This window comes from Hypanus sabinus, chromosome 8, assembly GCF_030144855.1.
Source record: "Hypanus sabinus isolate sHypSab1 chromosome 8, sHypSab1.hap1, whole genome shotgun sequence".
Taxonomy (NCBI): Eukaryota; Metazoa; Chordata; class Chondrichthyes; order Myliobatiformes; family Dasyatidae; genus Hypanus; species Hypanus sabinus.
This window is the reverse complement of record NC_082713.1, coordinates 106,061,441-106,088,405: the sequence shown is the minus strand read 5'-3', so window position 1 is coordinate 106,088,405 and position 26,965 is coordinate 106,061,441. Positions and strand designations below refer to the sequence as shown.

Genomic DNA, 26,965 nt, shown 5'->3' with positions numbered 1-26,965 from the left:
AGGAGCATCTGAATGTTGTGAATACATGTATAGAGGGGATAAAGTAAACTTTATTGGCTAGTGCAGTTTATTACATGGTACAACCACCGAGTAAGACCCACGGCTGCTGAAGATGCCTCTGACAATGTCCTCAGTCATTCGGGTGGATGATGCAGTCTAGTCTGCTTTTGGTGACACATAGGGGAAGGGCATTTGTTGTCTAAAGCTTCGGTTACTGGACAGAAACTGAGAAAGAGGGTTGGTGATTCCCTGAGGTTAGCTGGTCCGGGGCTCAATGCTCAAACCTCGGAGGGGTCCGAGGGCCGAGAATGTAGTTGGAGGCCCGGAGACGGCCTGTCCTGGGATTGAAGGATGTATGGGTGGGGGTGGGGAAGGGGCTTGGTTTATTACTATTGCTTGGTGAACGCTGGCTGCATGTTGTTCTGCTGAACACTGTGGGTACACTATGTGGCTTGCGTGCTGCATCACTATTTCGCTCGCCTTTTGCACTATTAATATATTTCTTATTGTAACTTTAGTATTTGTTTTATGTCTTTGTGACAGTAGTACACTGTAGTGACCCACTTTCTGCGCAGGCGAACTGGCTCACAAATAGCCAGCGCGCGGGGAGAGACTTTGGTAATGCAGCTCTGACGTCATTTCCGCCCGGAGAGGGCGGGCGCTAGGGATTAAATGCCAGTGCTGCCAAGTTTGAATAAACTAGTCTCGAAATGACTTACCAACAGCGTGTCATTGTCTCTAGTTCTGTATGTAGTACATCGCTACAACACTATAATTAACAAATTTACAGTGCATTTACCTTGACTTTCTTTGACATCAATCAACAGAAAGTCTCTTTTGCATCAAAGTGAAAACAGATCCCCACAAAGTGATCTAAGTTCATTACAAATATAAAACACAAAATAATTGCAGTATTTGGTAGATGCACCTTTGGCAGCAATTACAGCCTTGAGTCTGTGTGGATAGGTCTCTATCAGCTTTGCACATCTGGACACTGCAATTTTTCCCCCCCATTTTTCTTTACAAAACTGCTCAAGCTCTCTCAGATTGCATGGGGGTTGTGAGTGAACAGCCCTTTTCAAGTTCAGCCACAAATTCACAATTGCATTTTGGTCTGGACTCTGCATTGGCACTTCAGGACATTAACTTTGTTGTTTTTAAGCCATTCCTGTATAGCTTTGGTTTTACGATTGGGGTCATTGTCAAATATAATCATAGCTTCCTCCTGGATTCCATTCAGCCATATTTCATTTTCTTTGAAACTTGCAATAACACCATTTAGTACCTCAGAGAACTTCAGCATATTATCAGTGTCCACCATTGTGATTGCTGCTGCAGAAGCCACGGTATACCAGAGACTCTGGGATTGACTGAAGACACCCACAAGACACAGTACAATCTCCACATCTGTTTCTTTTAGAATAGAAGGGCGTCCATTCAAAACAGATGCGGAGAAATTTCTTTAGCCAGAGGGTGAAGAATTTGTGGAATCTGCAGCTGTGGAGGCCAGGTCATTGGCTGTATTGACAGGTTCTTGAATGGATATGGCATCAAAGGTTACAGGAAGAAGGCCAGGAAATGGGGTTGAGGCAGAGGGAAAAAAAATGATTAGATGGTGGAGCAGACTCAATGGGCCACATAGCCTGATTTTGATCCCGTGTCTTATGATCTTATCATCTCATGGTCATTGTCTTGCGGGAAGACAAATCTCCCAAGTGGCAGCTCTGTTGCAGACTGCATCAGGTTTTCCTCCAGGATTTCCCTGTATTATGCTGCATTCATTTTACCCTCTACCTTCACAAGCCTTCCAGGGCCTGTTGCAGTGAAGCATCCCCACAGCTTGATGCGGCCACCACTAAGCTTCATGGTAGAGATGGTGTGCTTTTGATGATGTACGATGTTTGGCTTACACCAAATATAGCGTCTAGTCCGATGGCCAAAAAGTTCAATGTTGGTTTCATCAGACCATAGAACCTTCTTCCAGCTGACTTCAGTCTCCACTTGCCTCCTAGCAGCTCTAGCTGAGATTTTGTGAGAGTTTTTTTTTCCAACAGTGGCTTTCTCTTTGCCATTCTCCCATAAAGCTGCAACAGAAGCACTGAGCAACAGTTGTTGCATGCGCAGTCTCTCCCATCTCAGCCACTGAGGCTTCTAACTACTCAGGCACTGTCATAGGCCTCTTACTGGCCTCCCTCCCTTCCTGCATGGTCACTCAGTGTCTGCTCCAGGCAGATTTACAGCTATGCCATATTCTTTCCATTTCTTGATGATTAACTAACTGTACTCCAGTGGATAGTCAGTGACTTGGAAATTTTCTAGTATCCATCTCCTGACTTGTGCTTTCAATAACCTTTCCACAGAGCTACTTGGAGTGTTCTTTTGTCTTCACGGTGTAGTTTTTGCCAGGATACTGTCTCACCAGCAGTTGGACCCTCCAGATACAGGTGTATTTTACTACAATCTCTTGAAATACCTTGACTGCACATGATGATCCCCATTTAACTAATTATGTGACTTCTAAAACAAATTAGAAGCACCATTGATGACTTGGTGTGTCATATTAAAGGGAGCGAATACTTAAGCAATCAATTATTTTGCGTTTTATATTTGTAATTAATTTAGATCACTTTGGAGAGATCTGTTTTCATTTTGACATGAAAGAATCTTTTCCGTTGATCAGTGTCAAAAAGCCAAATTAAATCCATTGCAATTCATGCTGTAAAACAATAAAACATGAAAACTATCGGGGGTGGGGGGGGGGATGATTACATTTTATAGGAACTGTATGTCAGTGATAATAAACATGACTTTAATTCTTTCAAGATGTATCATTTGGACTGGGCTTGCTTTCAGCTGCGCTGACAGTATCTAACTTGGAAGCCACTGATGACTTGGTCTTGCAGAGCGTTAACGAAGCCACACTTAATACTGTACCTCAGAACCAGCCGATCAGAACAACTGCTGTAATGGAAGATGTGAGCAAGCCTCAAACAAACAGAGGAAGGTTCAGCTCAAGAGGAAAATATTTTTATAGACTTTAAATACTCTTGGTACAAGAGGAGGACTGAGGGGTGGAGTTCCAGTGTGCTAAGCAAGTTGCCCTTCTGACACCAGGAATTCAACCTGCACTGAATACAATCCTCTCACAGGCAGAATAGGAGGCCAACTCCCACCGGGTTGGGACAAAAACATTAACAAAGTATCGCTGGATGCTGGAACAAAATTGGCACCAATTTTCTGGAATTGTTAAATGCATGGTTGGATCCAGAATGCTGTAACTGAGCCATGCGGGAATCCTTAAGTGCCCTTTCATTCACTGAGATTAAGCCTCACTGTAATAGTGCAGGAGGCAGAGGCCAGAGAGGTCACAAAGGGTATCAGACAGAGAACTTAACTGACAATAGGCCAATGGCTGGGGAAGAAACACATTTTCTTTTGTTACTTAACATGATACCTTTCAGATCATGCACAATCTGAGAGCTTTGTTTGACTTCCTGTCAGTCTGCACTGTGGGAGCAATTATCTTCTTCCAAGTGAAGCCAGCTGGAGATAACACAGAGCACTGCACAGTACAGGCCCTTCAGCCAACAACATTGTGCTGAGTTTTTAAACCTACTTTAAGATCATTCTCACCCTCCTCTTCCACATAGCCTTCTATTTTTCTATCATCCATGTGCCTATCTAAGAGTTTCTTAAATTATCCCTCATATACCTGCCTCTACCCTGGCAGTGTGTGCAATCCACCCATTACTCTGGGTAAAGAGCTTCCCCCAATACTGTCCTCCAATCACCTTAAAATTATGCCCCCTTGTATTAACCATTTCCGCCCAGGGAAAAGTGTCTGGCTGTCCACTCGCTCTCTCATCATCTTGTGCACTTGTATCATCTCTCATCCTCCTTCGCTCTAAAAAGAAAAGCTTCAGTTTGCTCAAACTATCATCATAAGATATGCCCTCTAGCCCAGGCAGCATCCTGGAAAGTCTCAACTGGATCCTCTCTAAAGCTTCCATATCCTTCCTATAACACAATATTCTAAATGTGGTTTTACTAGGGTTTTATAGAGCTGTGACATTACCTCAGGGCTCATGAATTTAATCCCCAGACTAATGAACGGCAACACACCATACACCTTAACAACCTTATCAGCAAGCGCAGCAACTTTGAGCACAAGGGTTCTGCAAACAGCCTGTATCTGTCCCGTCCTGGGAATGCCCATGTCTGATCGGTTTCACTGGCCCGGTCTGGCATTTACTGACCATTCCAAATTGCCTGATGCAGGGGCCTGAACTGAAATGTTGACAACTCTCCTACTCTGCTTCCCCGCCCCCCACACACGCCATCCACAGACGCTGCTCGACCGATCGAGTCCAGAGGATTGCTTGATGCTCCAGATTACCATTCAACAGGCTGACTTCCTGCGCTGCTCCAGGCAGCAATCAATACAGGCCCATCAGCCCAATCTGCCCATGCTAACTCCAGCTGACCCATATCCCTCTGCCCCTCCAATAATCATACAAAAGGTCCATTTGATAAGATGGACTCTTGCCCTCACAATCTGCCTCATTATGATCTTGCCCTTTATTGCTCACCTGCACTGCACTTTCTCTGTTACCCCTGTGCTATCTCAATGCACTATGGAATGGTTTGATCTACTTGAACAATATGCAAGACAAGTTTTTCACTGCATCTTGATATGAGACAATAATAAACCAAAACAAACCTTCCCTATTCATTACAGGTGGCCCATTTTTCGAACATTCGTTTTACGACAACTCGCTGTTACGAAAGACCTACATTCGTACCTGTTGTCGCTAACCAAAGAGGATTTTACCTTTCACGAAAAAAAAGACGCCTGCTTTATACGTGTTTACCCCGAGAAAGACTACCATGACTCTGAAGCCTTGTGCGGGCAGTTGTGCACGCATGTGTGTACATGCGTAGGCATGTACTTGCCAATTTTTTTTTTCTCCACATCGATTTTGGCTCGCTGTCTTCCTGATTTTGATAAGTGAAACTACACCATACATACAATATTTCTACTTTTAAAAAGGCTGTATATTTATCATATCATTCTTGCTTTTACTATATGTTTGTGTTATTTTAGGTTTTGTGTTATTTGGTATGATTTGTTAGGTTATTTTTTGGGTTTGGGAACGCTCAAGAATTTTTCCCATATAAATTAATGGTAATTGCTTCTTCACATTATGACATTTCAGCTTACAAACTGTTTCAGAGGAACACTCTACCTTCAGATAGCAGGGGAAACCTGCACTTCTCCAAATATCTTTGAAATGTTGTCATTGATGTTTTTTTTAAATCTTGTTATTCAGAGTCAAACCATGCCATAGCAGCTGGGGAAATAAATAAACCAGGCGAACGTCAGTTCTCGACCATTATTACTGCCACAAAAGGTTTTGTCACAACAAAAAAAAACTTGTTAATCAAACCAGAGATAGTAGATATCTTGCTATTAGTCCTGGGTGATTAGATCAGGCACTTTACATTCATTGAACTGAATTAAATTGACTTTATTATCTACATCCTTCGTATACATGAGGAATAAAAAGCTTTACATTACATCTCCGTCTAAATGTACAATGTGCAATTTATAATAATTTATCATAAATAGTATGTACAACAGGACAGTCAATATAACATAGAAATACAGTTGTGTCAGCATGAATTAATCAGTCTGATGGCCTGGTGCAAGAAGCTATCCACCCTGCTGGTCCTGACTTTTATGCTGTGCATTTCCCAGTTGGTAGCAACTGAAATAGTTTGTGGTTGGGGTGACTCAGGTCCCTAAAGATCTTTCAGGCCCTTTATACACACCTGTCTTTGTAAATGTCATGAATTGCCAGAAGCTCACATCTACAGATGCACTGGGCTGTCCGCACCACTTTCTGCAGAGTCCTGCGATTGAGGGAAGTACAATTCCCATACCAGGCAGTGATAGCCGGTCAGGATGCTCTCAATTGTGCCCCTGTAGAAAGTCCTCAGGATTTAGGGGCCCACACCAAAGTTGTTCAACCGTCTGAGGTGAAAAGGTGCTGTTGTGCCTTTTTCACCACAAAGCGACTACATACAGACCACGTGAGATCCTCGGTGATGTTTATGCCAAGAAACTTTAAAGCTGTTCACCCAAGATCTATTGATGTTAATAGGGGCTAGCCTGTCTCCATTCCTCCTGTAATCCACAACCAGCTCCTTTGTTTTTTGTGACATTGAGGGAGAGGCTGTTTTCTTGACACCACTGTGTCAGGGTGATTACCACTTCTCTGTAGGCTGTCTCATTATTATTTGAGAGATTTGAGAGGTCAATCAGTGTAGAGTCATCAGCAAACTTAATTAGCAGATTGGAGCTGTGGGTGGCGACACAGTCATGGGTATACAGAGAGTACAGGAGGGGGCTTAAAACACAGCCCCGAGGGATTACTCGTTATCAGATGTTCCGTAACACTACTGTTACCGACGCAAGGGTGTGAGGGAAGGGGAGCAGCTTCATTCTGCTAAGTGCTATTATGTCAATGGGTCCTTTTGTTAAAAAAAATTAGATTGAACGTTAGACAAAGTTACAGGAAGATTAATAGCCTTGGAATATTTTCAGCCATCTCTTCAGCCTTCCACACTGGGCATCAATGGCTAATATGAGAGGGGATACTTTTAATTTTCATTTATTTAGACATACAGCGAGGAACAGGCCCTTTCAGTTCTAAAGTGATTGGAGGAAAGTATGGGGAGGGGTGGGGGGGAATGGTTGTCAGAGGTAAGTATTCTTTAACCTGAGAGTGGTGGGTGCGTGGAACACACTGCCCAGGGTGGTGGCTGACAGATACAATAGAGACAGCTAAGAGATTATTAGATAGGCACATGAATGAGTGAAAATTAGAGGGCTATGTAGATTGGTCAGCACAGGCCAGAGGCCAGAGTATTATGCAGTACTGTTCTACGTTCTGTCACTCACCGTACATCACTTACAAGCACCATGTTGAAAACAAGACAATGTTTTGCATGAATGAGACAGTTTCTATGCTGCAGTGTTCTATGACTCTATGACAAAGGTCAGTTTCCAAATGAAAGCACAGAGCTCAACTTCATAACATATGGTTTCAGAACATCCAATTGAGCCATCAATCTACTCCCACTGAAAACCAACAGATCCAAAATCCCATTATGCACAAAAGTGACTCAAAACCAATACAGCAGGATGAGAAAATTAGTTATTTTTAAAATCAGTCATCTATAGGGTATATATAGTTGTACATTAGTCAAACATTAGCAATAGCTATGTGTATAGGACTGCCATAGGTAGCCAGAAAACTGGCCACCCAATACACATTCAGATTTATGACATTGTTTACTCCAACAACCAACACACCCAAGGGTGTGCTGGGGGCAGCCAGCAAGTGTTGTCAGACTCTGGTACCAACATAGCATGCCTACAGTGTTGAACACAGAACAAAACAAGACAACCACAGCAAAACAAGCCCCTTTCAGAGCCTCCCACTTCCTCATCACACACACACCTTCAAACCAAAGGACAGGCCAATCCTTGGCCCCAGACTCTCAGACATCAGTCCTCTAATCCCCGGTCTCTGGGCTGAATGCATGACTTGACATTTTCGGCTATAGAGCAAGTACAGTCAGCCCTCCATATCCAAGGGTTCAACCAACAGCGGATCAAAAATATTTGAAAAGAATTCCAGAAAGCTCCTAAAAGCAAAACTTGAATTTGTCACATGTCGAGCACGACACGGAATCCACACGAATGAAGTGATGTGTAGGCATACCCTGCTGTAGCTTCCCGCCATTTCACAGATCCTCTGTCTCTCTCCAGCACTCATTGAGCATTGTGCACCTTGCGTCTTGTTCGTTCACTACTTGTGTTGTGAGCGAGAGGAAGGAGTTTAAGGCTAGTAAGGGATGGTTGGCTAGCTATGTAAAGCGCTACAGCCTGAAGAACTTAAGGATCATGGGAGAATCAGCATCAGCGTTCCCAGAAGAGCTACGATGGTTGCGTCTGTACTGAACATATACAGACTTTTTTTCTTGTCATTATTCCCTAAACAATACAGTACAACAACTATTTACATTGTATTAGGTATTATAAGTAATCTAGAGATGAGCGTAGGTTATATGCAAATACTGCGCCATTTTAAATAAGGGGATTGAGCATCCACGGATCTTGGTATCCGCGGGGCATCCTGGAACCAATCCCCCGCGGATACCGAGGGACGACTGTATTGGTAAATGGAACTAGTAGAAACAGGTCCTTGAAAAGCCTGAAGTGATGGGTCCCAAAGGTCTGTGTTGTTACTCTGTACTTTTCTGGTTTCAGCTACACTCTCAGCTCTGATACAGAGAATGTATCAGACTCTGCAGGACTTGTGCACATAATCCAGGCCAATGTTCCCACTGTAACAGCAAAGTGCTGGGCAATAAAAGGCACTTCCAGCTCTTGAGGAGTCGGAGTAATGTGTGACCAAACATACCTGCAACACTGATTATCATCGCAATCGCCTTTTAAAGATTCCAAGGCAGTCGATGAGGGAACTACAGACACTTCCACAGAAGGGACAGCTTGTGAAATAGTGGGCCCCATCCACCCTTCCCACAAGGCATATGAGGCATGGACTCAATATTCTCCAGAGCTGGCTATGTGGCTGGATTCCCTGCTGGGTTGAAGGTTGGTCTCTCCCATTGGTACTGCCCTCCAGTGTTCGCTCAGTGGATTGTGTGTGTCTGCAGCTACACTTGTGGGAGATGAGGAACTGCTATGGGATTGTTCTGCAGAAACATGGCTGCAGGACATCATCTATGCACCATCAATCTGCAGCCCAGGGCGCTCAGGGAATTGGGCTTTATTAATTTTCTGTGATTGTATGTTTTTCTGCTATCATAATTATATGTGTTGCCAGTATTGTGTTTGCACCTTGGCCCCAGGGGAATGCAGTTTCATTTGGTTATATTCATGGGTATGGTTGAATGACAATCAAATGAACTTGAACTCCTCCTCCAATTTCAGCTGGAGATAAGTAGCAGAATTGCATCTTGTCAGGACGCATACAGCAGATCCTGGAACGTTTTTCTCTGGTAACCCAATAGGATGGCTGCTTCAGGAATTTGGTGATGAGCATGCAAGCAACATTCACACACACAGCACGGAACTCGTAAGATCTTACTGGAGTCATAGAGCACCACAGCACCAAAACAGGAACTTCAGCCCATCAAATCCATACCAAACTATTTCCCTTCTGGTATATATCTCACCTTTAACCCTTTACCTATGACCACTAGTTCTAGAGTTACCCCTCAGTGCGAAAAGCCTGCTTACAATTACTCTACTTAATATTGCTTATAATTGTGAATACACTTCCCCTCATTCTCCTACGCTCCAGGGAATAAAATACTAACCTATTCAACCTTTCTCTATAACTCAGTTGCTAAAGTTCCAGTAACATCCTCGTAAATTTTGTCTGTACACTTCCAATTTTATTTCTATCTTCCCTGTAGGGTGGCAATCCGAACTGAATACAATATTCCAAATTTGGCCTCACCAATGTCTTACATAAATTTAACTTAACATCCCAACTCTTGTACTCTAATATATGATGCATAATGCCTCAGTAATAATGGCCCATAGCTCACTACATATGGAGTTTTAAAATGGTGAAGTGCAAGTCCTTCTGCATACCAAGGGAGTTCACTGCCGTTGCGGTTACTCCTGTGTACCATTCTCCCTGTACTAGCACTGGGGAAGTGCTCCAGGAGCTCTACAGTGCCAACTCCAACCTCAAAGCCACCCACGCCAAAGGTGTCTTCCTTGTTGCTGGTGACTTCAATCATGCCAACTTAAAAACAGTCCTACCAAGTTCTACCAGCATGTCAACTCAACAACCAGAAGAGACAATGTATTAGACCTGATTTATACCAATATTAATAGAGCCTATAAGGCTGTCCTTCGCCCTCACCTTGAATACTCAGATCACATATCCATTTCACTAATCCCGACATCGTGATCGACTGGTCGATCTTTGAGACTTTCCCAGTAGATCCCAAAAAAAAAGAAAAATAAATACACAAATACTGTTGAGATATTGTTTCCGGGTTGCAGGGTTTTAGTTCCGTTCTTTCTACCCAGTGCACATGCGTGTAGCTCCCCCGCCATGCACTGGTCCCCACCCACCGGGCCAGAGGAAACAATATGAGTCAGCTGCACCATTCCCCACTCCCTGTCACGCTCACTGTTGAACTTGAACCCATGCGAGGTCATCAGTCGCCTAAACACAGAGATACCCACGCGTCAGGGATCACTGGTTGGCCTCAAGCGGCCGTCGAGAAATGCTGTTGCTAACGGCTCAGAGCGCGGACAGATGGGTGTCACCTCTAAACCTGTTTAGCACACCAGGGAAACCCGGTGCTAAAATATTCACAGATGACCTAATTCAGGCTCAGGGTTTCGTAAGTAGCAGAGCAGCTACCGTGCTGCGATCTACTGAAACAAACTTTTGTCGGCCGATAGATCCTGCAAGAGGGGCGGCGCGGACGCATCCTGTCGTACTCCTCGCTCCGTCGGTCAGTCGGTCGCTCTCTCCAGACTGCGATCACCGCGGCCCGGAATGAAAACAGACGCACCTGGCCAAGGCGGTGGGCGGGCAGGCGGAAGGCTGGAGCTCGAGCCCAGAGGCTGTCTAATGAGGCAATGAAGCCCTCAAACCTGCTTTGGTACTTTGAGTCCAAGCGGGACAGCAGGTAAGTGCTGAGAGCCACGTAAACTAAATTGCGGAATAGACTGGACATAAGGAACCTGCTTCGAGTATCGCTGTATTCCGGTCGTGTTTAACACCCCCCCGCCCTTGTCGGCTGGTCCGCAAGAATATTGTCAATATCAAACCAGTCCGCAGTGCAAAAAAAAAGGATGGTGACCCCTGGTGTTCATACATTATTTCTACTTCCGGGTTGCGGGATTTTACTTCTGGTCTTTTCTGCCCTGGTGCGCATGCGTGTAACTAATCGATTTGGAGTCGATCTTGCCTTTCACTAAGGCCAAGTTAGGGGATCTTGGGCTTCAAAAGGTTGCTGACCACTACCCTACATACAGGCCACTGGTTAAAAAAGTCAAACGGAGATCAGGACCTGGCCAGAAGGTGCCAACACAGCGTTGCACAGGACTGCTTCGAAAGCAGAGACTGGAGCATATTCAACGAAGTGCCTATCTACAATCTTCACAACAACATTAATGAATACATGAGATCGGTAACTGGATACATAGGAAAATGCATCAAGGACATTACCGTGATTGAACACTGACTGCTGAGGTTCATGTACTGCGTGGGATTGGACAATGCCTTCAGATCGGGGGCAGGATGTCTCTAAAGTCAGCAAGAACCATGCTCTCCCATGCCATCAGGTAGGCAAAACACAGAAAATTCACAAGCACTTCTGTGACAACATGCGGCAGGATATTCAAGCCATAACAAATTACAAGTCCACCCTCCCTTCCTGAGACGCCGAATGCCTTCTATGCTCAATTTGATGCTTTGAACGATGTGACATCAAGGAAAGCCTCCTCTCCCGCTGAGGAACAGGCACGCTCTCTGGCCACAGCCAAAGTGAGGAAGATCCTAGCCAAAATAAACCCAAGCAAAGCTGCAGGGCCGGACAACCTATCTGGTCAGGTGCTGAGGGACTGTGTGGATCAGCTAACAAAGGTCTTAATGGACATCTGTAACATCTCTTTAAAACAGTCCAGTGCCCCTCCAGCAGCCATCATTCCAGTGCCAAAGAGAGCAACGGTAACTGACCTAACAATAGCAGCCCAGTGGCACTGGCTTCAACAATCACAAAGTGCTTTAAGCAGCTGGCAATGGATTGTATAATATAGACCACTGATGAGGTTTTAGCCCTGGCCCTCCACTCTGTCCTGTCCCACCTAGAAAACAGTGCCTCATATGCCAGGATGTTGTTCATTGACTTCAGCCTAGCGTTTAACACTGTCATCCCTCAAAGGCTGGTGGGTACACTGACTCAACAATATCTCTCCATAACTGGATTTCGAATTTCTTAATCCCAGTCAGTTCAAGTTGGCAGCAACATCTCAAGCTCCATCACACTGAGCACTGGTGTCCCCAGGGCTCTACAGTCAGCCCGCTGCTGACTCACGGCCACACTGCCAGATTCAGCTCAAGCCACATCGAGTTCACTGATGATACAAGAGTGGTTGGCCTCATTGGCAACAGTCAGCATACAGAGGGGAGATTGAGAGGCTTTTCAAATGGTGTGAGAACAACGACCCAAATCTCAACGTGGACCAGACAAAAGAGATGCTTGTGGACTTCACGAAGGCACAGGTTAACCACTCTCCTTGACACATCAATGGCTCTGCCGTGGAGAGAGTGAAGAGCACAAAGATCCTTAGTGTGGACATAATGGACAATCTAATCTGGACCCATAGCACTTCCTCACCTGTCAAGGTGGCAGCAGTGTCTACACTTTCCAAGGGGGATTGAGGTGTGCAAGGCTCTCTGCTCCCATCCAAACAACTTTCTACTGGAGTTCCATCAACAGTGCCCCGTCTGGCTGCATCATTGTCTGGTACGGAGACTGCCCAGCATTAGACAAGACCGTACACAGAGGGTAATTAAAACCACCAAGAGGATCACCAGGGTCATTATTAGTGACATTTACCAGAAACGCTGCAGACGAAGGGCTCAAGCGTTAAAGATCCCTGCCTGCCACCCACCCCACAATCTCTTTGATCCACACTCATCAAGAAGGAAGCACAGGAGCATCAGGCCTGCCAGACTGGGTAGCAGCTTCCTTCCTCAGGCTCTGAGACTAATGAATACCCAGCCACCACCGATGTCTCATCACTAGGAGAGAGAGCTGTTTGCTGCACTGTTTACCTACACTGCCATTACTGACCACATTCGTTTTAACATCTGAAATGTGGCAGCTCCTTCATAGACAGTTATGAAATAATAGTCCAATCTATTTTATCAATGGATAAACACTGGGGGATAACAACATCACTATGAACTGATAGCATCTAGAGGATGGAAAGGATGTTTATAGTACTGTTCAAAGAACAGCAGGAATGCTTTGTCTTATGTTTATCCATACATTAGAACCCTTTCAAAAATAATTCACTGTCTGTTCAATTCTTTCTGATGTCCAAGGTTGTGCTATATAAACACAATTTATTTTTGTACTGCAATTTGCAGAGACACAAGGTTTGAGGGAATGGTCATTCAAGGGCTTCAAACCACACAACACGCACAGCTGGCAGCCCAAGCGATACATTTTCCCCAAAGCAAATTAAAGCTAAACTTTTTTAAAAATCAATTTTGGAGCCAACTTCAAGAAGTGTCACTCTTATTAAAAGAATGAACTTGTCTTGATGAAGGATCTCAACCCATTGCCTGGATTAGAAAACATGTTTTATGAGGAAAGACTGAGTGAGCTAGAACTTTACTCCTTGGAGGGAAGGAGGATGAGAGATGACTTGACAAGAGGTGTACAAGATAAAAGGCATAGATCAGAGATCACCAAAGACTTTTTCCCTAGGTGGAAATGGCTAATACACAGGGCCAAATTTTAAGGTGATTGGGGGCAGTATGGGAGAATGTCAGCAATAAGTTTTGATTTAACAGAGATGGTGAAGTGTGCATGGAACACACCATCAGGGTGATAGTAGACAGATACATTAGGGATATTTAAGAAACTCTTAGATGGGAAAAATGGAGAGCTGTGTAGGAGGGATGGGTTAAAAGGTGGGCCGAAGGAACGCTACAGTGATGTACTGTTCTATGCCCATGTCACCACAGAAAATGTTTGCAAAGGATTCCCACAAAAACTGCTCTATAAATCAATTTTTGTGGCTTGTTGATCAGGGTTTAGGTCCCTACACCATCTCAGCCCACCTACAATGCCTCTGAAGGGTGCCAAGCTTGTACAAGGCTAAGCTTAATGTCGTATTATACCACTGACTGCTCAGTGCCAAGATACCAGCTTAGATTCTGTGCTGTAATGTGAGCAAGATATTGAACTTTTCATTCCAATGTAACACTTCTGCATCTAAAATAATAAAAATCCAGTCAGACAGCTCACCTCCTGCTGAAGACAAGAGCAAAATGAAAATGACAAGGTCATGGGTGCAGGGTGCCAGTGATTTATTATTGGGGGGGGGGGTCCAAATGTTGCACCCCTCATTGAGTTCAAGTTTATTGTCAATTCATAAGATTATAAGACATAGGGGCAGCATTAGGCCATTCAGCCCATCAAGTCTGTTCTGCCATTTCATCATGACTGATTTTTAATGTATTGAGATACAGCGTTGAACAAGCCCTTCCGGCCCTTCGAGCTGCGCCAGCAAGCAACTCCCAATTTAACCCTTGATGAATCACAGGAGCTTAGACGAATCGTAATGACCAATTATCCTACCAAGCAGTACATCTCTGGATTGAGGAAGGAAACCAGAGCACCCGGAGGAAACCTAAGCAGTCACAGGGAGAACATACTAACTCCTTACAGACAGTGCTGGGAACTGAACCCAAGTAGTTGGTACTGCAAAGCGCTGTGCTAACCACTACGCTACCATGCCACCCCAGAATTTATTATTCCTCTCAACACTATTTTCCTGCCTTCTCCTCATAACCTTTGATACCCTTACTAATCAAGAGCCTTAAATGTACCCAATGAAGCAGTCTGCACAGCAACCTGTGGCAATGAATTCCACAGATTCACCACCCTCTGGCTCAAGAAAATTCTCCTCATTTCTGTTCTAAATGGATGTCCCTCAATTTTGAGTCTGTGCCCTCTGATCCTAGACTCCCCCACTATCTGAAACACCCTCTCTACATCCAGTCTATCTAGGCCTTTCAATGTTCAATAGCTTTCAATGAGTTCCCCTCCCCACCATTCTCCTAACAGTGAGTACAGGCCCAGAGCCAAATGCTCCTCATATGTTATTCCTCTCATTCCTGAGATTATACTCGTGAACCTCCTCTGGACCCTCTCCAATGCCGGTTCTTTTCTTAGATAAGGGGTCCAAAATTGCTCACAATGCTCCAAGTGCAGTCTGAACAGTGCCTTATAAAGCCTCAGCATCACATCCTTGCTCTTATATTCCAGTGCTCTTGAAATGAATGTTAACACTGCATTTGCCTTCCTTACCACTGACTCAACCTGCAAGTTAATCTTCAGGGAATCCTGTACAAGGACTCCGTAAATAATCTACACCTTTATTCCTTCTGCCAAAGTGCATAACCATACACTTCCCTATACTATGTCTGTCTGCCTCTTCTTTGCCCATTCTCCCAATCCAAGTTCTTCTGCAAACTCCCTGCTTCCTCAACACCACCTGCCCCTCCACCTACCTTCATATCGTCCGCAAACATGGCCACAAAGCTATCAATTCCTTTATCCATATCATTCACATCTAACGTGAAAAGAAATGATCCCAATACCGATCCCTGCAGCACACCACCAGTCACCAGCAACCAACCAGAAACGGCGCCTTTTATTCCCACCTGCCAATCAGCCAATCTCTATCCATGTTAGCACCTTTTTTGCACCACGGGCTCTCAACTTGTTAAGCAGCCTCATGTGTGGCACCTTGTCAAAGGCCTTCTGAAAATCCAAATAAAATACCTTTTTCTATCCTGCCTGTTATTTTCTCAAAGAATTCCAATAGATTTGCCAGGCAAGATTTCCTCTTCAGAAAACTATGCTGAATATAGCCTATTGTATCATGTGCCTCCAAGTACCCCAAAGCCCCATCCATAAATTTCAATCATATACACATATACCACCAAATGGCCTAAAGTGCACAACACAGTACATACAACTTACACACAAGGTATAAAGCAATAACATTACTAATAAATTAACTAACAGCGTGCATTTATGTCACAGGCTAAAAAGTAACAGTATAACGCCACTGACGCTCCATATGTGGTTCCTGGGTGGTGGCTAAGATTTCAGTAGTCTCATGACTGGGGGGAAAGCTGTTTCCCATCCTAACAATCCTTGTCCTAATGCTACGGTACCTCCTGCCTGATGGTAGGGTGTCAAAGAGATTGTTGGATGGATGGGATGGATCACTGACAATGCTAAGGGCCCTGCATACACAGCGCTCTTGGTATCTCAGACGAGTGGCTGAGAAAAGCAAATAGTTGAACACTTCTGAGACCATAACAGGACCGGAGTGAGACCTTGTTCTGTAAGGATTCTCCGTACATCCTCACCATGGAATGCGTATGTTTCCTCTAGGTCCTCTGGTTTCCTCCCATAGTCCAAAGACGTACCAGGTTGGCTACAGTAAATTGTCCCACAATTAGGCTAGGATTAATTGGGTTTGTCAGGGGTTGCTGAGGGTGAAGGTTTGGAAAGGCCTACTCCACGCTGTGCCGTTAAATAAATAAACAAATCACTCCGTCTAAAAAGTCTGCCAGCAATTTCAAGATTTCCAGATCACGGATATCCCGAAACCGATCCTTTACAGGCACTCCTTCCTCTGTTGGATTTGACACTCCTCTAACCTGTGATCAGGGGAAACCAGAGGTCTGACATAAAAAGGCATAATTAGCCTTACTGTAAAACATATTAAAAAATGCTACAATGCAAGTCCTAATGGTATGCTAATATTAAGGTTAACAATATACTGTTATTTTGGCTAATGCAGGGGGACATAATTTTAAGGTGATTGGAGGAAAGTACAGGGAGAGGATATCGGAGGTAGGATTTTTTTTTAATACACAGATTGTGGTGGGTGCATGAAATGGAAGCCAGGGGTGGCAGTAGAGGCAGTTACATTATGCACATTTAAGAAACTGTTATAGATAGGCACATGGGTGAGAGAAAATGGAGGGCTATGTAGGAGGGAAGAATTAGATTGATGTTAAGGATAGGTTAAAAGGTTAGCACAGCATTGTAGGCCAAAGGGCCTGTACTGTGCTGTATTGTTCTGTCCCTTGCAATTTAAAACCAAACTGTTGCATATTATAACTGCTTCATGCATATACATGAGTCTGTGAAATATATCTATACTTTTTTCCTAGATCGCTGGCAATCTAAGGAGAATCCAATGGCATTCTACAATCAAGGCAGGCAGGGAAACTTGGGGACCAAGGCGTTGAGCCTGAGCAGGTGAGTGAGATTTCGAATGAATACATCTCCTCACTATTCACTGAAGAAAAGAATGTGAACAGCATGGAGCACGGGAGAGGTACATTGTCAGTATTAAGATGGGGTGTTAGAAGCCACAGGAAGCATCTAGGTTGATACATCCCGGGGGTCAGGGGAGTGCAAGGGGAAGTTACAACCGAGGCCCTGAAGGAAATTTTTGCATCTTCACTAGGCATACGTAAATTGCTGCAGGGTAGTTGATTAGGCAGGAATAAACTGAGTAACCACAAACCAGTGAGCCTTACATCACCAGCAGGGAAATTACAACACTGAACCTTTCAACCTAATCCATAATCAATCTCACCTTTCCCTGCTACATTGCACTCTTGTCCCACTTGCACGGACAAAGGTCAGCCCAAGAGCAACGTACTGGAGGATCAGGGCTGGGACCGGTGCTGTTTACGCTACAACTGGGATGTGTACGTCGGAGGAACAGCAAGTGATTTGCAAATGGAAGCAAATCGGCCACACTGTGGACAGTAAGGAAGATTGTCTAAATCTACAGCAGAAAACAGAAAACATGGAGTATTGAAGCACAGTAGAGGCCCTTTGGCTCACGATGCTGTGCTAACCTTTTAACCTGCTCTAAGATCCACCAAATCCTTCACACCCAGAGCCCTCCATTCTTCAAATGGAACTAATCCTGACAAGTGTGAGATGGAGCACTTTGGAAAGTCATGTAGAGATAGGACAAAGAGTAGGAACTTAACCGCAGGGTGGTGAAGCAGGCACCCGGCACGTTGCTTTCATAGATCTGCTTAGAATGTAAAGAAACACAGGCTGCTGACCACTTGGAATATAGTGTGCCGAACTGATCATTGAAGGAGGATGTGTTTGTGTGGAGAGGCTGCAGTGAAGATCAACTAGGGTGTGGCCTGAACTGGAGGACATTAATTATGGGGAGAGAATGGATAGGCTGGAGCTGTTTTCCCTGGAGCTAAAGAGTACTGAGGAATGAACACAAGAGATTCTGCAGATGCTGGAAACCCCAGAGTAACACTCACAAAATGCTGGAGAAACTCAGCAGCACCTACGGAAAGGAATAAACAGTCAACTCTTTTGGCTGAGACCCTTTATCAGTCCTGATTGACCTCTCCACAGATGCTGCCGAACCTGCTGAGTTCTTCCAGCATTTTGTTGTAATTGAGAAAAATTTACAATGTTACCAGAGGCATAGATAGGCTAGAGTGCCCTATCTTTTTCTCCTTGGGTACGGGTATCAAAAGCAACAGAGAATAAGATGAAGGCAAAAAGAAGGAGCTTACAGGACTGGACTGATGTACATTTGAAAAGACAGGAGCTGATTGGAGTAGTCAATATGGCATAATATGGAGGAACGTTTCAATTACAACAGTAGAAAACAGCACGGGCCCTGCAGCCTATGGCACTGTACTGACCTTTTAACCTAATCAAAATCAATCTAACCTTTCCCCTACACACAGAATTTTTTTTAGGAGGAATCGAAGAAGATTGACGAAGGCAGGTTAGTTTTTGCCAACAGCAGTGATTACACCTCAAAAGCAAGCCAGTACAGAAATCTGAGAGGTGCTACTGAAAAGCAATCTCTCTTTCCTTCCAAGGTACAGATCCTGTACTAAAAAAGCCATTACTATGCTGTCTGTGTGTGGTAGCTGTTAGGTAATTGGTTAGAGGCATGCTTACATGTGCCACTTTACTTGTCATTAAGCTTTATCAGATAGGATTCCAAGTGCTACACAAGAACAATTTATATTTAACCGAGCAGTTTCGCCATTAAATTTGCTTCCAAATCAATTCAAGTTTGACGCTCAAGTCTGAATGCTCTATAACCAGGAACAATGCACAACTTTGCATGGTTATTATTCAGCTACTTTGAAAAGCAGCATTTTCTGCCAAACAAAAAGATCATTGTCTCCCAGAATGGTTAATGTCACTCCGTGGTTAAAAAATAAAGTGCTCCAGTCAAGGCCCCAGTGGTAATAGAGGGTACAGCAGGGCCTTATGAATAATAAAAGACTGCAAATTGCAGCTATCTATGGAAACCAATTGCAGAACAAGGCTCACATGCGCATGCTGTTATCGAATTATATGCCAGAATTGAGCTTCACAAACTCGTTCAAAAATCCAGAACATCATCAAGGCATTTTGACAGGCAGAGACATTTCAGTTTAGAGGGGTAGAGGCAGGAAAATCCCACCACCAGAATTTGGCTGGAATCTGGAAGTGCCTACCATAAGCAAGAGTGTGCATGAACAGCACTGATCCGGCTAGAACATACAACGGCCCACAAAGTTGTGCTGGCCATCTAAGGAACTGGAAAAACCCACAATGAAACTGACAGTCCAACACCTGCTGGTACTTTAAAGGCTACAGTCACTCGACGAAGTACTGGCAAAATTTGATCTAATATTGGTATAACAGGAGTTGTGAGTAAACTGTGCTGGAATCAGATTTATTACTTGCAGTAGTCATCTTTGACGTGATCTTAAGACTACATTAAAAAGAGCACAATATCCTGAGCAAAATGGCCTAAACTGCACTATTATTTTGTAGGTTCTATGATGTATGCAAAGATATAAAATCACTAAAAATTTAAAACTAAATAAAAAGTGCACAAAAGAAAAAGGAAGTGGGATTCATGGTGGATTCAGAAATCTGGTGGTGGAGAAGAACCTATTGCTGAATTGTTGAGTGTGGGTCTTCAGGCTTCTGCACCTTCCCTGGTGGTAGTAATGAGAAGAGGGCATGTCCTGTGTGGTGGGGGCCCTTAGTGATGAATGCCACCTAATTGATGGACCGCTTCTTGTACATGTTGTTGACTGTGGGGTGGCTAAGTCAACAACACACTGTAGCCTCACCCCAAATTTTATCATTTTCTAGACTTTATTGAATAACTATCTTTCCCAGTGCTAACCAACCCGTGTACCATCCATTGCTCCTCATTACTCTGGGGGAAGAGGCTCAATAATGAATTGCAATCCAGACCAGTCGACAGACAGACAGACATACTTTATTGATCCCGAGGGTAACTGGGTTTCCTTAAAGTCGCATCAACCAAGAATAGTGTAGAAATATAGCAATATAAAACCATAAATAATTTAAAAATATTAAGTAAATAATGCCAAGTGGTAATTAGTCCAGGACCAGCCTATTGGCTCAGGGTGTCTGACACTCCGAGGGAGGAGTTGTAAAGTTTGATGGCCACAGGTAGGAATTTCTTCCTATGATGCTCAGTGTTGCATTTCGGTGGAATGAGTCTTTGGCCCATTTTACCAGCTGACAGGAGTTGGAGAGAGTCATATATCCACCCTCTCACAGAGATAAACAACTGCTCCAGCTGATCTTGGGGACATAATGCACAAGGAATCTGCAGCATGCACCCAATTCACTCAACCCCTCAAGCATCACATCAACACATCTGCACACAGTTAATGGGAAGCAATTTCATTAGTTCATACCATGATTATTTTGTTTTTAAAATTATTTTTAATTGTTAGTGATGGAAGAGAGAAAAAACTTTGATAAATTACAAAAGAAGGAGATTCTGTAGATGGGTGGAACTAAAGATGGCACCAGAAGGCAACTTCTCCCAGTTCATCAGTGAAACGGTTAAATTCTTCCTATTCTAACGTCTCTGTTTTCCGTTCCAGAGTGGCTGTGATTCTATTGCAATCTTTGATCCACCGCGTCATTCAAAGACTGATGCTGCTCTTGGAGCTCACCGATTGGCCATGACCAGGTTTGGCCTGAAGTCAGACACCTCCGGGGCCTGCAGGGCCTTGTGGACACAAATTGTCACCGGCGTCGTATACTGAAGAGTAGCGGGAGCCAGAACATTGAAGGAGCAAGTGGCCGTCAGAGGTCTCAGCACTTGGTAATCGATTTGCCGATTCTCGAGTTGGAAACTCGAAACAAAAAGCAACGTTTCAGACTGACTGTAACATCGAAATAGTGACTGTGGTCTCCCCTCTCACTGTGGCAGAAGTGATATCTGTCTCTCCCCTGTTGGTGTGAGAGAGCCTGTGGAGTGAACTGTCAGTTTTTGATGGATTGTAGACTGTGGTCTCTCTTTGGGGCTTTGCTGTTGTTTTCATGGTGGGTGGTGGGAACCCTAGTGCTCTACGTGAGAACAATTCGTGGGAAGGGAAGGGTTGATGCTGCTTGTGTGTGGGAAGGGGCAGAGGGCATTGGAGTTCTCATGTTTTCCTGTCATTCATTCTTTGGGTTTTTCTTGCTTCGAGGATATCAGCAGAGGGTAAGAATTTCAGGGTGTATACTGTATACATTATCTGATATTATATAGAACCATTGAACTATTGCTGGTAATCTTGAGCAGCACACACAAAATGCCGGAGGTAAATCAGACAGCATCTATGAGAGGAATAAACAGTTAATGTTTTGGGCCAAAACCCCTCAACAGGACTGGAAAGGAAGATGGCAAAAGTCAAAATTAGGTGGTGGTGGAGGGAGAGCAGTACAAGATGGCAGGTGAGAGGCGAGAGCAGATGAGGTGGAAGGTGGATGAAGTAAGAAGCTGGGAGTGACAGGTGGAAGAGGCAGAGGGCTGAAGTAGTAATAGTCTGATAGGAGACAACAGTGGGTCATGGGAGGAGGAGGAGGAGAGGGAGGTGTTGGATGAGAGGGTAACCAGAATTCAGAGTGGAAAAAGAGAGGAGGAGGAAGAGAAAGAAACCACCAGAAGCTGAAGACATCAGTGTTCATGGCATCAAGTTGAAGGAATTGAGGTACTCTTTCTCCTCTACCCACCTTATTATTCCGGCTTCTGCCCCCAGTCCCGATGAAGCGTCTCAGCCCAAAATGTTGATTGTTTATTCTCTTACATTGATGCTGCCTGATTCACTAAATTTCATTAGTTCATAGGGTCATAACATGATTTTGGTTTTTTTTAAATGTATTCCAATTGTTCGTGCTGGAAGTGAAAAAGCTGATAAATCATGTGTTAACCTATCTACTTACGTCAACACAAGAAATTTTGCAGGGGCTGAAAATCCATCAGGAAGGAGGTAGAGGAACCTTAGGTCCCACACTGCCAGGTTCAGGAACAGTTATTATTCTTCAACCAACAGTTTCCCAAATCAGTGTGGATAATTTCACTACCTTACTACTGAACTAACTCCAAAACCTATAGACTCACTTTGAAAGGCTCCACAACTCATGTTCTCAGTATTATTTATTTGCTTTTTTTTTTGTACAATTTGTCTTCTTTTGCATTTCGGTTGATTGACAATCTTTATATGTATATTTTTTCAGTAATTGCTTTGTATCTCTTCATACAACTGTGAATACCTGCAAGAAAATGAATCTCAGATGACCTATACATACTTCGATAATAAATTTACCTTGAACTTAGAAATTCAAAGCGACACACCCAAAATACTGGAGCAACTCAGCAGATCAAGCAGCATCTATGGAAATGAGTAAACTGTCGACGTTTCAAGCTGAGACCCTTCATCAAGACTGAGGGGAAGAGGGGAAGAAGCCAGAATAAGGTTGGGGGGGGGGGGGGGGGAAGGAGTATAAAACAGCACCACCCAGTAACCCACCCACTAAATGTCAGCCTAATCACAGGACAACTTATAATGTCCAATTAATCTACTAAATGGTACATCCTGGGCTGCAGGAGGAAACCCATGCACTCACTGGGAGAACATAAAAACTCCTTACTGACGACACCAGGATTGAACTCTGAACTCTGAACTCTGGAATGCCCCGAGGCGTGATAGCATCGCACTAACCACCATGCTACTGTGGTATCATGACGGGTGAGACCAAATGAGGGCAAAGTTTGCATAGCAGAAGTAGGAGGATGCTGAATAATGACTCATCTTTTAATCACTATTACTCAGTCTGTGGGGTGAAGCTGCATTGTTGGGGATGAGACTCAGCAAGGGACCACAAAGGGTTAACAGGTTCGCTGAAGGAGCATTTCTCAGAGCTAATGCAACTCTTCTTTTTTCATGAATCACATAAATGGCAGTGCAGAAAGTGTCAGTCTTACTGAAAAGTGCATTCCCAGGATATGAATCACAATTATGATTTTAAAAGCCTGCAGTACACATCCCTACTGATACATTTTCCCAGATGCCTAATTTCACAATGTGATCATCATCATTTCCTGGAAGTTTACACCCTGGAAACAGCTAGTGTGTTTACACTGGCTCCACACGTTTATAGCTAGCTTGCAAAAACTCCCCCGCCATCTGTGCCGCTGCAGACAAGTCTGTGTAAAAGGTATTACACCCTTTGCACTGAATGACTTGAATCCAAAGGTTTGGGGGATCAAGTGGCTGCGAAGACATATGGGACGTGCTCCTTTTTTGGCTGAGGCACAGAGCACAACAGCAGTGAGGTCAGCTGGGACTGCTGCACATTACAGAAAACTCACTTAACACTTATTCAGGCTTCACCACTCATAGAAAAACTCAATGAAGAGGCAAAATTTTCTGAACAATGAGACTTACCCCAAGTATGTAAAACGATAAGAGGGCCAAGTATGGCAAATAACAAGCTCCAAACTCTCTTGGCTAAGATGGCAATAACTATACTAGACAGCACAGATTCAAAATAACAGTGGTACATTTAGAAGAAAAAAAGTTTCATCCTTTGAGTGGAAGTTGCTGTCTGAATAAAAAAACGTAAAGACTACCTTTATTTGTCTCACACATACAGAAAACACAACCTACAGACTCACTTTCAAGGACTCTACAACTCCTGTCACCAATGTTATTAATATATTTATTAACACTTGTTCCTTTTTGTATTTGCATCATTTATCTAGTCTCTTTTGTGTAGAGTTTTTCATTGGTTCTATTGAAATTCTTTGTTCTACTGTGAATGCCTGCAAGAAAATAAATAACCTATACATACTTTGAAAATAAAATTACTTTGAAATGCACCTTTTGCAAGGATTGTGCTGGGCAGTAAGTGTCACCACTAACCCTGACTGAAGGTAGCAAAGATGGGCTTGGTGTGCTATGAGACAAGGCTTTGGAATGTGAGAATGTAGATCAAGTTTGAATGGTATTTCAAATAATCCAACCACCCCAAATTTCAAGCATCTGTAACTGCTAAAAATGCAGAGCTAGTCAGGCAGCACCTGCAGAGAGATTAAAGCAAAGTTAATACCTCAGGCCAGTGTTAGCTCACCAGAACAAAAGCATTTCTGATGGAAAGACATTAACCTGAAACCTACAATCCTGGATTCCCTCTCCCCAGATGCTGCCTGACCCATGAACAATTCCATCATTCACTATTGCTTCAATGGATAGCATAGGCAAAAGGGCATGATGGGGTCCTTCTAGACCAAGGGTTCCCAACCTCTTTTATGCCATGGAACAGTAACATCAAGCAAGGGGTCCATGGACCCCAACTTGGGAACCCTGGTTCAGGGCCATAAATCTTTTACGATTTCAACAGTGAAGAAAATAGAGTAGAGGACCAGGCAATTTCCCTAGTACTGTGTATAGTTCTGGTTACCCTGGAAAGGAAAGAGTGCAGTGAAGGTATTGCCTGGACTGAAGGGCCTGTGTTGTAATAGGGAAAGACTGGTCAGGCAAGATCTTTTTCCCCATTGCAATGAAGGAGAATGAGAAGCGATTCTATAAGAGTGTTTAAAATTATGAGACGATGACAAGAGTGGATAGTGACTGTCTTTTCCCCAAGGTTGAGAAGTCCAAGGTTACATAGGTTTAGGGCGAGAAGGGTTAAATTTTTAAAAGGGACCTGAGGGGCAACTTTTTCATGCAGAGGGTAAGTGACCATATGGATTGCAAAGTGATGCCAGAGGAAGTGGTTGAGACAGGTACAATAGTACTTTAAAAAAATATTTGGGGAGGTATATGCAGGGGCCAAACGCTAGAAATTGAGACCAGCTGGTCTGCATGGACTGGATGGGCCGAATGGTTGGTATTCATGTTATATTACTCTAGGACTCTGCGACGATACATGGGAGGGGCCAAAAATGAACCGTCCAACTCTAAAGAGGCCACCGTGACCTCATTACAGACTCGAAGGCAAATACTGTATACTGTCCCACGTTCCGGCTCAGACACGGTGGAGACACACGTCCTACTTCCACAGCCCAGTTCTAACCCGCTTGCAAGCGCATCTCCGCAACTTTTTTTTCCGGTTTAAATGCAAAGTCAAAACGAGTGAGAACTGACGCTTCTACAAGGTTGCATCAACCTCCTATCCACTCCAGGATGGAAAATGGGTAGTAAAATTATTTGCAACCCTAAATGCTGCTTAAAGCTAATTTGCCTGTGGTGAGCGAAAGAGTTCTACAACTGATTCATTTGACATCGTCAATACCTACCGGTTATACTAAATATTATGGGAATTACTCTTTGTGTTGCAACTCACCACATTTTCCTAAAGTTTATCAGCCGTTACTGGCTATTTTTGGTTTGCCAGGGGTTTAGGTACATTTAAGGAATCGTTGCTGCGATTGATTCAGAAGGCTTTATGTTGGTACGGAGAGTTTCCACACACTCGGGGTCACTTCCCCAGCGCGCAGCCCGGTTGGAGCAGAAGGGTGTTGGGGTCTCCACTCCAGAGGCGCTCGGTTTCCGGCTCGCTAACTTCGGTGCCGGACCACCGCCAGACCCCAGCGGAATATGCCGGCCCCTTTTTTCCGCGCCCGTTTGTACAATCGTTTGCGGCAGGCTGCAAGCAAGTCGAAGGCGAAACGGCCCGTTGTTGGTCTTCTTTTCAGTCCATTTCCAAGAGCTTTAATCACACGGCACTTCACCTTGCACTTGTTTACGGCTCCTGTGCGCGATCGGGGTGGCGGAAAAATAATACATAATTTTGAAGTTATTCTCTAAATTAACCCATGCAACAGGAGATCTGGTTTCATTCGACCCTGTTCCAACAGTGCGAGTCCTTGCCACTCGCACCATCAAGTCAAATGAAATCGATTCTCTCGTTTGTAATGCAAATCCGATACACCGACCTCGAATTTCACGAACCACTCCTTCAGGCGTCACTAGAAGAATCGCTTGTCTGGATTTTAATGCAATTTTCATTTAAAATAGGCGGAAGTGCATTACAGATATAACCATCCATCTCCACACCCTTAATCCCGCATGGGAAAAAGGAGAGGTTTTAACATCAATATTTGTGGTAATCTTACCTTTCATTTGTGTCTCATATTCGGTTACAATTTCTTTATCCTTCTTGTACCTGGTGGGAGTTGACATTTTTCCCCAGTCCTTTTTGTTTAAATCTCTCTCTTAAACCCCCTGTTCTGATGTCCTCTCTATAATTTCCAGAATTGCGATGTCCGGGAGTGCCGTGGGCATTCAGTTGTCCGGCGGAACCGATTCCTATCCGTCACCCAAGGGAGCACACAGGTAGGTCGATGGGCGATCAGCACCGCTCCATATTCCAGGTTTTTAATAACGCGGGATAAGTTTGCAAAACATCGTTCGGATTTGGGAATAATAATCAGCAAGGCTTTTGTCAGCTGGGAATTTTGCAGTGTAGCCGCTGGTAACAAATCTAACAGCGACGGTAGAATGGAATCTCCCTCTCAGTCCCTTAAACCTCAGCACTGGGAGTTCAATTCACATGATCCAGCAACGCTCACTTTTTTACTATTTCATTTGTTGCAAAAACTGCACGTTTCCAACCAAAAATAACCCTCCAATATACTCGGGCCTGTGGCAAATATTGAAATGATAGCAACTTATTAGAGCCGCGCAATTCCTCTGCGCCACATTAAGAAGCCGAAAAGTTTGCCGCTGCCCTGCTGACGACTCACGCCAGCTCCAAAAGC

The 26,965-nt window shown here is 44.0% G+C and overlaps 1 protein-coding gene across 6 annotated transcripts in view; it reads right to left on the bottom strand.

Moving 5' to 3' along the window:
- The window catches only part of srgap1a (SLIT-ROBO Rho GTPase activating protein 1a), a 317,376-nt gene extending 290,910 nt beyond the window's left edge, over positions 1–26,466 (bottom strand). For 5 of the 6 annotated variants that reach the window (XM_059977536.1, XM_059977537.1, XM_059977541.1 and 2 more), the window contains exon 1: positions 26,321–26,466. In XM_059977536.1, coding sequence (XP_059833519.1) covers positions 26,321–26,387 — 67 coding nt within the window. In that variant the 5' untranslated portion in view covers positions 26,388–26,466. Of the gene's footprint in view, positions 1–5,246; positions 5,352–26,320 lie in introns of those variants that run through there. The other variant, XM_059977538.1, reaches the window with a different exon arrangement.
- Between the last annotated feature and the right edge of the window lie 499 nt (positions 26,467–26,965).